The 12,929-nt window shown below is 47.4% G+C and overlaps 1 protein-coding gene across 1 annotated transcript in view; it reads left to right on the forward strand.

Moving 5' to 3' along the window:
• SLC25A48 (solute carrier family 25 member 48) overlaps positions 1 to 10,785 on the forward strand; it is a 40,131-nt gene extending 29,346 nt beyond the window's left edge. Inside the window, exons 6-8 of the mRNA XM_023532016.1 lie at positions 778 to 911; positions 7,875 to 8,004; positions 9,769 to 10,785. Of these exons, the coding sequence (XP_023387784.1) occupies positions 778 to 911; positions 7,875 to 7,997 (257 nt within the window). The 3' untranslated portion in view covers positions 7,998 to 8,004; positions 9,769 to 10,785. The remainder of the gene's footprint in view (positions 1 to 777; positions 912 to 7,874; positions 8,005 to 9,768) is intronic.
• The last annotated feature ends 2,144 nt before the right edge of the window (positions 10,786 to 12,929 follow it).

Genomic DNA, 12,929 nt, shown 5'->3' on the forward strand with positions numbered 1-12,929 from the left:
GGGCAGCAATTATGAAATCTTTCACATCAGTTGCTTTGGACTTTGGCATCAGTTTGTTTTTCTCTCCCCATCCAAGAATGTGTCAATTTTTGTGTTTACACAATAACCTGGAGTTCCTTAAAGTCACAGAAGTGGCCAAACCAGGGCACCTGGCCTTATCCAAAGAGGATGACCCAGTGGCATGGGGTCCCAAGGCTCCTATTCCATATATGTGGAAAAGACATGAGATTTTTAAAGACCGGCTGCTCCTCTTCTTGCAAGCCCCAGTCTGGCCCTTCCTTGGCCAGCAGCCTATCTGCAAGTGTTTGGTTAGCTTTGTGTTCAGGGTAAATCCTGCCTCTGGGGAGCTACAGGCCTCCAGCCTCAGGCATTACCCTGGGCACTCTCCCCTGGTGCCCTGGAAAGGTGCTGCAAGGTACTGGTGGGGGCTGTTCCTTTCTCTAATAAAAACTGCTAATAAAGGCTTCCCCTTATGAAGCACTAGCTGGTATTGTGCTAAAGGCTTCACACGAATCCATTTATTTATGCTCACAACAACCCCATGAAGATAAGTGCTGCTGCTCCATTTTACAGATGACAAACCCAAGGCCTAGAGGAGGTAGGAGAATTCTACAAAGTCCCACAGCAAGTGGCAAGGAAGGCTCAGGAACAGCCTTCACAGGTCCTAACCCTGAGCTTTTCCACTTCCCTCAGAAGTCTCTGAATGGTAGAAATCTGCAGAGTTTCCTTCAGACCCCAACCAGCCAGCCCCTGACACCTGTTTATCTCTCTTTACAGGAGCAATTTCTTGGGGTACAGCGACGCCTATGGATGTCGTGAAAAGTCGACTCCAAGCTGACGGAGTTTATTTAAACAAGTACAAAGGTGTTCTGGACTGTATCTCCAAGAGTTACCAGAATGACGGTCTTAAAGTAAGCCCCACAGTGGTCATGCAGGGTCTGTGTCAGTCCCTGGAAGGGGGGTCAGACATTTTTAGCGAAGTGAGATTATAGAGAAGGGAAACTGAGATGCCGACAGTCACCAGTTATTAAGTACTGTGAGAGAAACTTGTTTCATCATCTCGTCTTTGTGCTGGCCTGGTGTGAAGGAGTTGCCTGTGCTCTGTACCTGACAGAGGTTCAGAGAGGACTGGTGACCTACTGAGGTCAAACAGGTGGTGGATGGCAGAGCTGGGACCTGGACCACCTCTGTGTGTCACCAAACCTTGCTTTTCATCAAGCTATGCTGGGAAGTTCTTCCTAACTCATTGCTCAGTGCCTCACCCTTGTCCCTCTTCTAAGTGGGGAGCCCCTGAACCACCTCAGTCATCACATCTCACAAGTTCCAGTTCCCTGATCTGTCTCATGCTTTCCCACCTACGGGAGTTTAGACCCCATCACCTCTGGCTTCACTTATTGAGGCAGCCTCCAACCTGGCTTTGTCTCTCTCCTCTTTTCTCTTGCCTGCACCCAAATTTTCTTGACATGCCTCTCAAGCAGACTTGAGTTCAAAGCCATGACTGGCTACTTGTGATCTAGAGCAGGGGTCCCCGACCCCCAGGTCACAGACTGGTACCGGTTCATGGCCTTTTAGGAAATGGGCCACACAGCGGGAGGTGAGCAGCAGGCGAGTGAGTGAACCTTCATCTGTTTTTGCAGCTGCCCCCCAGCGCTAGTATCACTGCCTCAGCTCCACCTCACATCATCAGGCATTAGATTCTCATAGGGGCACTGGTCTCTGGTGCCAAAAAGGTTGGGGACTCCTGATGTAGAGGAATCCAGACCAGTTGCTTTACCTCTCCAGGCCTTAAGTTTCTCCAAAGATAACCATCCCTACTGTGAACGACAGAGATATTTGTGGGTTGAATTAAATTAGGCATATAAAAAGTGCTAATTTAATGTATCACACCTAGAGAACATTTAGAAAGAGCCATTTGTTATCGACATTAATATTAGTAGTTTTATTAGTGTTACTGTCACTGCTGAGCTCTGGGCCTTTTCTCGTGTGGCTGCCTTGCAATAATCCCAAACCTTCCAATATCTACTAACTGCCCACTCCACTGCATCCAAACTTGTATTTTCTTTTTTGCTCCGATGGAGTACTGGAACTTCTTCTCTGGAAACCTGGACTTCCACGAGGCTCTCTCATCTGTCGATGACCACCCAGATCAGTGTTTTCCAAGTGCTCCTGGACTGTGGCCAAGAGGGGCTGGAACCAGTTCACAGTCTACTGGAGGTTCCACTGCCAGTGCTGAGGTCTGTCTGCCTATTACTGATATACAGATGGGAGACACTCCTCTAGGGTCCCCGGGCATATGGTGCTGGGTCCCACAAGTCCCTCCGAGACACTTTTATTCATGGATGGATGCCAAATTTTTGTTGTTGTGGTGGGGGCAAATGAGGGACATCTTGTGCTATCACAGTGCTGACATCACTCTCCCTCTAAATTTACCTCCTTTGGGATCTTTATTTCTTTATACGGCTTCAAGTTACGGTTCCAGTGTCATTTCATTTCACCCTGCGGGACTCCCTTAAACATTTCTTGCAGCATAGATCTAATAGTAGTTAACTCCCTCAGCTTTTGTTTATCTGAAAATGTCTTAATTTCTCCCTCATTTTTTTGAAGGATAGTTTTGCTGAGTATAGGATTTTTGATTGACAGTTTTTTCTTTTAGCATTTTGAATGTATTGGCCTATTGCCTTCTGGCCTCTAAGTTTCCGATGCACAATCTGCTAGTGATCTTATTGAGGAGCCTTTGTGTTTAACAAGTTGCTTCTCTCTTGCTGCTTTCATGATTCTTTTTGTCTTTGAAAGTTTATTATAATGTGTCTTGGTGTGGGTCACTTCGAGTTCATCTTTCCTGGAATTTGTTGAGCTTCTTTAATATTTATATTCACATCTTTCAGCAAGTTTGGAAAGTTTTCAGCTATTATTACTTCAAATATTCTCTCTGTCCCTTTTTCCCTTCTTCTGGGACTCCCGCGATGCATATGTTGATCTGCTTGACAGTTTCCCACAGGTCCCTTAAGCTCTGTTCACTTTTCTTCAATCTTTTTTCTTTCTGTTCCTCAGACTCAATAATGTTCATTGTCCTATCTTCAAATTTGCTGATTCTTGCTTATACCTACTTACATATGCCTTTGAATCCTTCTAGTAAATTTTCCATTTTAGTTATTGTACGTTTTAGCTCCAGAATTTCAGTCTGGTTCTCTCTGGGTTTTCTATTTCTTCACTGATATTTCCATTTTGTTCCATTTCCATTTTGTCATTTTCTTGACTTGCTCCACATCTTCCTCTAGTTCTTCAAGCATCTATAAGATAGTTATAAAGTAGATCTGTTATAAAGTAGACCTTTTTCAGGGACCATTTCTGTTTATTTATTTTTTCTTTGAATAGACCATACTTTCTTGTTTCTTTGTATGCTTCATGATTTTTTGTTGAAAGCTAGATATTTAAATCTAATAATGTGGTAACTCTGGAAATCAAATTCTTCTCTCTTTCCAGGGTTTAGTGTTTTTTGTTATTTTTGTGGGCTGTCTCTGTGCCAAGGATCAGGTCCTTTCAAGTCTCTTCTGAGCCTTTACCTTTCCCTGGGCATGTTCAGTCACTTTCTAATTTTCCCCAAACATGCAGTTACTTTTGAATGTCCTAGTTATTAATGTCTGCCTCCCAAAAGGAGAAAGAGAGAACAATGACGGGGGAAGGGCATGAGCCCTTTAAATCCTCTGGAAGTCCCTTCAGCCAGAGGGGAGGGCTTGCATCAGTGAGGGGTAAGTGGAACAACAATGGCCACCCTCCTCATTGCACCTCTATGATCAGAAACAGAAATCAGTGATCAGAAAGAGATCTTCACTTCGGGGAGGACAGGGTCCTTATTGCCGCTTCTGTCTCCCATAAGCTGTGTGCACATTGCTCCAGAAACACATGCACAGCTTCCTGCTTAGGTGGGGGACCAATAGCTGCTACTGTGCTAAGAGCTGAAATTGACTGAAATTAATCACAGTTTACTGTAAAAGCCTTCCTCTGGAAGTCGTAAGCTTTCGGTAAACTCCAGAATTCCAAAATCGTTACGTCAGACCAATTCTGCCAGTACAGTTGTTGTCTAGGTAGGATACAGATTCCTGGTATTTCTTACTCTGCCATATTCCTAGAGTCTTCACCTTGAATGTCTTTTTTGCGGGGGTGGGGGGGGCAGAAGCATAGTTTGTGATTCAACTAATAACTACAGAGGGACATATAAGGGAGATCTAGATTCGATGCTCTGTTTTAATATGAGATATGTTTGTCTGTGATCCAAAACATTAATGTGTCATAATTCTAAAAATGTCTGTAGAGGCAGAATATTTTGCTGACATTATTCCTCCAAAATATACTGTGCTGTCAAAAAAAAAAAAAAAAATTCCAGAGGGCAACTGAGGCCAAATGATCGATTTTTTAATTTCAATAGCACTCGATTTGTCGTTTATAGTCAGAGACAGATTTTAAGCAGAGATAGCAAGATTCAGCTTGATTAACCACCTTATTGACTGAGATTAATTTTTAAATGTTTTTATTAGTGGGTTAAAAATAGATTATATATAAACATAAGAAGCTTCAAAAGATGGAAAAAGAGGATATACTATCTAACTGTTACACCTGTGGTTGCCAGGTCTCTCTCAAAGGGAATCACTGTTATTTCTTGTGATATAGTCCAAAAATACTCACAGCCTATGCAAGCATATGTGTGTGTATATGTATTTATGTATATTTGTATATGTGTTTGCGTATAAACATAAATAGCAACCAAAAAACCCCACACAGTCCTACAAAGTTGGGTTGTCTCCCAGTCATATTCCCAGCAGGAGGGAATGTCTTTTCCCAGGGCCAAGGGATGGCTCCAATCCCAGTTGGCTTGGGCACTAGCTTTACAGAGTATTCATTGTCAAAGTTCTACTACAGCTTACTGAGGCAGGGCACAAAGCCCTAAGCCAACATGTTCCCACTTTCCCATGGAAGAAGAACTCAGTGGTAATAAAGAATTAGAAAGGAGTAAAATAGTGACGATGGTGCCCAATTTTAATAGCCCTTTGTAACTCACTTAACGATTACAAGTAAAGCGGCCTTCGTGACAGCGATGATTAGAAGCCCGTGGACTTTCGGAGCATTCTCAAGTCATAACAGAAGAAAGACCTGGTAGTTTTAGGTCCATTCTCTGCAGGCCGTGAGGATCGTCATGGGTCACTGGGCCATGGCTCATACTTGGAGAGCTGTCATCTGAAATAAAGAGGCTGGAGGAATGACTTGATGTCCTTTAGCTCCACAGAGGTGATTGTTGTGAAGGGGTTGTCACAGGGGGATGAGATTGAATGACGCTAAAGAGAGACAGAGAGGAACATTTATAACAGACAAGCTTCCCAAGGCACCAGGGCTAGTTGCTCTTTGGTTCTGCCACTTGGGGGGGTCTGGAGCCCTTCCTCCACTCCAGGAATCCCCCACTATCACAGCCACCGCCAGGACTCTTTCAACTCAGAGACTGCTTTTTTGTGCATCAAGGAATTGGTTCATTCATTTGTTCATTCATTCATTCATTCATTTGTTCATCTATCCATTCATTCATCCATCCTCTGATGGATGGGTCCTCTAGGCCTAGAACAGTGCAGGCACTGGGATTCAGAGGTGAGCCAATATACACAGCCCCACTCTCACTGCCCTTACTGGGATCATTAATAAGAGGATATACAAATCATGGGCAATTGGAAAATGGTGTGAGAAGTGCTGTGCTGGCAGAGATACTGAGAGCATAGAAGGCAATGGGCCGTAGTCTAACTTGGGGTGGCACTGGGAGGATGACTAGAGGGTGCAGCCAGGTTTGGGGAGCATTCCAGCTGAGGCCCGGTGGTGGAAAAGAGTTGGCCCTATAGGAGGAGTGACAGGCTGTAAGCCTGCCCAGAGTGTCGGGTGAGAAAGGCAGCCCAAAGAAAGTGCAGGGACAGAGGGCGTGGGTCCTGACAGGCTGGGAAAGGGTGTCGACTTGACCTTGGTCAGTGGGGGGCCATTGAGGCTTCATGAGGAGAGACTCCAGTCTGTTGTTTTTGTGTTCCAAAAGCCTGTGGTAAAAGCCAGAAGGTCTGCCACCTTGGGCCTCACAGAAGAGCAGCCACAGCTGTGGGAGGGAAAGGTCACACTCCAAGCTGGGTCCTGCCTGGCTTGCCTTGCCTTGCAGAGCCAAGCCTCGGTCACAGGGGAGCCCCTGTGGGCATCTCACATGGAATTTTCCTCTTGGAGCCTGACCTAGTTCCTTGCTATTATTCAGTCACTCTGGGTGAGCCTGTGGAATTCCAGAAAGGTTAGGCATGAGAGAGGATTGCTAAAGTTAGAAGGATCCCGCTTCCCCACTGCCTGAATTGCTCCAGATTTTAGCAGAGCCACTTGCTCACCTCTGGGATCCCGGTCCATCAGTTCCCTTCCTGGGGGCTGAGGCTTCCCCTCAAGTCCACAAGAGAACAGAGGACTTCTCTCCCCTTCCTGATCACGCTGCATCTCCCAGGCTGCCCGAGTGTCAAGGGGCAGGCACTTCTCCACAAGGAAGGCCACCCAACATCTTGCACCTACTTACCCCGATATCACAGTGCCTGACTACCAAGAAAACAGGAAATGCAAAGGCTGGATTTCTGCTTTCTTAAAATACCAGTTATATTTCATAAACTTGATAAATTATATAAGAGTCAGTAAATAGGTTTGAGTCTTATGCCTGACAATTCTCAGGCCATTTATGCTTGAGTAGACATTTGCCTTTAGTCGTGTTGTCCCTTCCCAGAGAGGACATTTGAGGACAGCTCCTCCCCAGCCCCCACCCCCATCCTTACCAAAGCCCTTATCTGTCCTCATCACATTCTAAGTTATGTTGTAGTTATTCCTGAAAGGGACTCAGCCTCCCTAGTAGGTTATAAACATCCCAAGGGTGAGAACTATGTCATGTAGATCAGGGTGTACCCAGCACCAGGCAGGACGTTTTGGGTAGGAAGGGAAGCATCATTCATATTGTCTAGGGGCGGAAGACAAACATAGTCTTCTTGTATTAAAGGCCGAGTTTAGCGGCTCATCAAGACAGGCCACTGCTGCCGGGCACTCAGACTGATGATTGAGGCTGAGTGCTACTCTGTATGAAGTGATGACTGTTGACAATAAGGACGGTGCTGGGACAGTCAACAGTTGGTGAGCACTTACCGCACGGCAGGCGCTGTGCGAGTGCTTCAAAGCATCATCTCATTCACCCCCTCAACAACCGGTTCGGGTCACTAGTGTTATTACCCCCATTTTACAGTTGGGAAAACAGATTCTAGAAGCTGCCACTTGCCCAAGTAACAACACAGCTACTAAATGGCCAAGCTGTGCCTCAACTCTGTGTCTACCACCTTCCTCACAGCCTGACTTCTCCCCGACCCCACCCCTTAGGGCTGTCCTGTGAAGCATCTGTCCAGTGTCGGCCGTGGCTGGGTGTTCTGTCTACTGTTGCAAAATCAGTGGGGTGGAGCGCTCTGGCTTCTGGATTCCCAAGCGTCGTGTGTGTGCGTGTGTGCGCCTGTGCACACGCACGCGAATTCAAGAGAGAGAGCAGCAATTAAGCAAGTATACATGGGTGTTCATAGAATTTAGCAGTCAGCTCATAATATTTAGTGCATGTGAACCAGGGCCTGGGAGGAAAAGTACCATCAGATGTGACCTGCGGTAGGGCAGGGGCATGGCCAGGACGTCTCAGGTGGTCTCCACCTTCACGGGGCCTTCGAGCTCTGCGGGTCTAGCCTGGGACGGGGGGCCTGAGTGAGCAGCACTGCTAGGCCTCTCTCTGCTCCTCAGTGGTGGCCCTGCAGAGGGTGCGGATCAGTCCCCTCTGATAACACCGCCTCCCGCCAAAGGTGTTTTTCAGAGGCATCACTGTGAACACTGTACGGGGCTTCCCCATGAGCGCAGCCATGTTCCTCGGGTACGAGCTCTCCCTGCAGGCGATCCGCGGGAACCAAGCGGTGACCAGCCCCTGAGTGCCAGGTCAGTGTGTTTCCTCCCCAGCCAACTGCGCCTCCCACAGCTTGAAACTCTCTTCTTTGCCATGAAAATATTTGTCATTTGTTTCTTATCTAATCTGCACTAATCTTGGGGCTAGAATTGCCACCCTTCTCATCATCAAAAAGCCGATCTCATATGCCCCCCTGTGATTGGAGGTGAGCTGGGTGCTCGGTAACTGAGTTCAGCACAGAACTTACCTGTTTATAGCGAGTTCACCTCTCTGTTTTTCCATTCAGAAGCTTCGATGACCCTCAGAGAGAAGTGTAGTTTCATTGTACAAATTTAATGACTCACGTTCAAAAGTGAGGACTCAAACCAGGGTGCCCGCACCCTGTCACACGAGCACCATCTCCCCACCTCCCTCCTGAACTCAGAGCCTGAGTCTCAGAGACACCAATGGGCTCCCACAGCCTCTGCCCCCAGTCCCCATGTCTTGTACTCTCTTCTCCCTTTCTCATTGCTAAAAGATCTCTGTGGCCCAAGGGATCTAAAAACAGAAGTCTGAGCAAGAGACGCCCTTGCTTAGATGCCCTTGATGGCTCCCCATTGCCTTCTAGGTAAAGCGTCAGTCCTTAACTGCCTCATCCTCACCACCACCCTAAGCATACTATCCTCATTCTCATCTCTGGGTCTTTTCGCATGCTGTCTCTTCTCATACTTTCTCCCTTGCCTTTGGCTTCATCATTTCCTCTTTGTCATCCAGGCCTTAGTCTAGAAGTCTCCTCCTCCAGGAAGCCTGCCCTGATGCTACATCCAGGAGTCGTGCCTGCTATAGGCTCCCTCCCGCAGCGCCTACTCAGCCCCTGCATCCCTCTGCATCTTAACTGCTTGATTATTGTCCTCACTCCCCAGCCAGCTGTGACTGTTTTACCTCTGTGTGGCCCACGCCGCTCATAGAGCCTGGCACACACATGGCCACTCGGAAATCTGGTTGAGTGGCTGGATGATTAACCCCTAATAAACTTTAGTTTTTCCTCTTCTTTTCCTCTCTTGTTTCTCCTCTGGCCCCAAACTAGTCACTTGCAGAGCTCAGAAGACAAAGTAGAGTGAGTCACGGAATTTTCTAGTTACCAAGAAACTGTTCCGCGTTGGTTGTAGTGACTGTAAATTCTCTAAGGAAAGAGGGTCTTTTATCAGGAAGGTCTAGCAAACCTCCCTGCTGCCTCTCCCCAGGGCCGCTGAGCCCCGCTGGATGCCTGCGTGGACCAGGGAGCCAGGGAAAGGCAAGACGGATCGGGCTGGCTACAGTGAGCCCAGAACGAGCCCGGGACGCTGGCTTGAAATCAAATGCTTTTAGCCTTTTACTAAAGCGCCCACATTCACAGCTTTCCTGGCTTTTTGCTCTCTTTTATAAAAGGAAAAGGGTAGTGATGCATTTTGCATAATTAAACATGGTGGGTGACGAGTTACTGTATTGGGGTTCGCAGGGAAGAGAAGTTGCCTGCTTCCTAAAGCTCTGCTCAGATATCGGCCACTCCTCCCACCTTTGAGCAGGTGAAAGTAGCTTTTTAAAAAGCTCCTCTAATGAAATCAATTTGTGTTAGTTGGAAAATAAAATAGAAAATTCAAATAAACTGAAAGAACAAAATTAAAATACCTATAATCTCGAGACTTTGCTATTATTCTTCCAAGTGTTTTTTTATGTGTGACCCCCCCAAAATGGGATCCTACTTTATACAATGTTTTCTAATCCACTTTTACTGTTTAATAGTCCAGGACCATTTTTCCATGTCCTTAAATCTTCAGCTGCCAGGTGGTTTTCATGCCAAGACGTGGCAGATCCCAGAGTGGCTGGACGCTTGCCTGAGTACCCTGCCAACCTGTGACCACCCCTGGGGATTGGCTACTTCAGGGGGAATAAAGAAGTTTCTAGCAAGCCAAATCCTGACTGTTCAGCATTTGGCCATTCAGAGCAGTGGCCACCACAACTGGAAGCTTTTCTTTCTGGAAGTGCTCGGAAAGTACAAGGGGCACGGCTGTGTGCCTGCCTTTTCTCTGCTGGGGTGGAGAAAAGCTCCCAGCTGGAATAGGGGTTTCCCAGGGACTTTTCTGGAGCCTCATCTTAACAAGAAGTTCAACTTCCCGCTCTAACCCAAGAACACGAAAGCCCTCTAACGAGTCCTGGATTTGAACTTACCAGTAGCTCCGAGATTTGGAGCAGGTCGTGCTCCAGACGGCAGTGACATCCATGCTTTGACGAGGTGGAAACCAGTGCCTCCCTCATAGTCCAGACCGAAGCCAGTGAGATGATGTGTATTAGAGAACTAGGGAGCCTGCAGTTCCTAAGAAGCGGGAGATGGTGACTTTCTCGAGTCCCAGGGTGCAGGCGGTTGGGAATGACATCAAACTGTTTCCCAGTGCCTGCACGGAACAGAGTCCAGCTCCAAGCAGCTCCGGCCTCCTTCCAAAAACCAGATACAGAGCTCTCCCCAGCTCCCACAGTGTCTGGGGAAGAAGAACACTTCCTTTTCATTCATCTGTTGTTATTATTTCTCACCCACGTCAACATATGAGTGATCCGAGGACCATTTGTGACTGAGTAAAAACTGCATGCGGTTGTCATTTTGTGATGTGGTTAGTTTATCTGTTCACCTGGAGAAACAGCATCAGAAAATACAAGGACAATGACCTTTGGTGATAGAAGGGAGTCCCAGCCACTGGTCAGTGGTCAGTTCTTGGGCTTGGCTGAGGCCCGTGAATCCAACTGCACCTACCTGTCCATCAAGATTCCCTGCCTCCGGGACCTTCCTGGAATAACGCTGGCCTGCCTCCTGCCATGACTTTCATGCTCCAAACCTGGTTGGCCTAGTTTCAGGTTCAGGAAAATCCATTTTTAAGGAAAGAAGATACATTCTCCTTCCTGTAATATTTTTTCTGAACATTTGCAAACCACCCAGACAACCTCATAGCCTTTCACCAGTCTGTTTTCATGGTGAGACTTGGCCAATTGTTGCTTCACAAAAACAGCTCCAAATGGGTTGTTTGACTCCTAGATCTTGCTGACTGATAACCCCATTTAGAGGAAAGTCTTATCTTTTCTCCTTTTTCTCCAGGGCCAGCGTCACCTGGCCAGGGCTGGTGTCACCTGACCAGGGCCACATTCCACTCACTACAGGCAGCTGCTGACAGGGGCATCTCTAGAACCCACTAAGCTTGGAATCCCTTCTTTCCCAATTGCAAGCACCCCATTCCTCACCTCCTGGCTGGAGCCACTGAGCTGCCATCTGATGGACCCCTGATGGATTGCCATCTATTTCATATCTGCACTGGCACCTGGTAAAAAGCGTGGTAAAATAGATCCTGCCCCGACGACCGTTGTAAACACACTGGGAGTTCATGGAGGACCTGGAGTTGTCTCTGTTTCCATATAAAAACATCGAAAACGTCTTCAGGTTGTTTCCATATCAAATGCTTCTGCCTGGCTCCCATGCAGCACCAGCTGCTCTCATTCTTCCCTCTGTCAATATCACCCACCCAGAGAGGAGTCCACTCCTTGCAAGTGAGAAGAGAAACTAGAGATGACAGTCTGTGAGCTGCCTAAGGTGGGCAGGGAGGGCGCAGTGGCTGACAGGGCAATAGAGGAGGGGAGGCCCTGTGGGTGTGCTCCCCACTCTGCCTGCAGCAAGTGCCAATCAAGCGTTTCTACGGCTGCAGCACACTGAGTGCATGTGGGGGGGTGTGTTTTCTAGGCCTTCTTTTTCACATGGAGAACAAAATAAAACAAAATAAAATATTTTGTCCGCAGTGTGTTTTCTAGAATGATGTCATGATTCCAAATTTTATTTCTCACTAGAACCAAGTGGGAAGGCCATTGCTCTTCCGCTGTTATATGGCACGTGTCCACGATGTTACTCCCACTTCTGTGCCTGTAACGGGCATCCTGCTCAGCCACAGAGCCAGCCCTCTCCTGATGAGCTGAATGCAGCTTCAGAATCCCTCTCAGCTGAGTGCCCTGGACAGCCACTACCAGCCCGTCAGAATTGACATACAGATTCATCTATTTGCCATTCTTGGCTTAAATCCCAGTGGGGAAAACATCCTTAGTTTTTTTTCCCTTTTTTACCCCCCTTGAAAGAGTCTTCCTTGATTTCTCCACTCCTGCCCAACCCCTTTGAGTGATTCAGAGCATGTCTGAAAATTCCCTGCCCTCATAGACCCAGCACCAAGACAAAGCAGTTTATCCTATGCTGTAGCAAAGGATTCCCTCCTTGAAATAAACCCTCATTATGCCCTCCTTGATCTTTCTGCTTCAAGGCCCCTGACACTGGTCCCCCCGGCAGCATACAGGCTACATTCTAAACTCTCCATTCCTCCAGCAGTGGGGCATTCATTCATTCCTTCAGTCATTAAACATCTGTTGAATACCTACTACAGGCAGACGCTGTCCTCCATGCTGGGGACAGCCTCGAGGGGCTCCAGTGATACTTCCATTCTGGTGTGTTAGACGGTTCTATTGACAGGAGAGAAGGGTCTGCATGCCCACCCCAGCATTGCTGGTCCTGGGAAGGTGCTGTGGATACTGGTGAAGAGATGTTCATGGCATCTTGTCCATTCCCAGATGAATTTGAACCTGAGACCTTTTCTCTAACACGTCCTAGAGCATGTTTCTTAAGTCTTTCTGAGTGAGACCATTTCCTGATGCTGGTTCTGGTTGCCCAGTTTGCTTGGAATTAATGGTGTGTTCACAAGGCCAGCTGAGGTCTTTGATAGACGTCACTGATAAAGCTGAGATCCAGCAACGACGTTCTTCAGTTGTCAGACCTCCCCCCGACCCCAGGTTCTCTGCTCATCTTATGACCCTCTCCATGTTAGGAGGAGGTAAGCTGAGAGAACCATTGCTGACCAAGTTTGCACATGGAGAAACTGAAGCTTCAATGTACCTGAGCTGCAGCGGAGTTTGGACTGCC

The sequence above is a fragment of the Pteropus vampyrus genome, unplaced genomic scaffold (assembly GCF_000151845.1).
Source record: "Pteropus vampyrus isolate Shadow unplaced genomic scaffold, Pvam_2.0 Scaffold74, whole genome shotgun sequence".
NCBI lineage: Eukaryota > Metazoa > Chordata > Mammalia > Chiroptera > Pteropodidae > Pteropus > Pteropus vampyrus.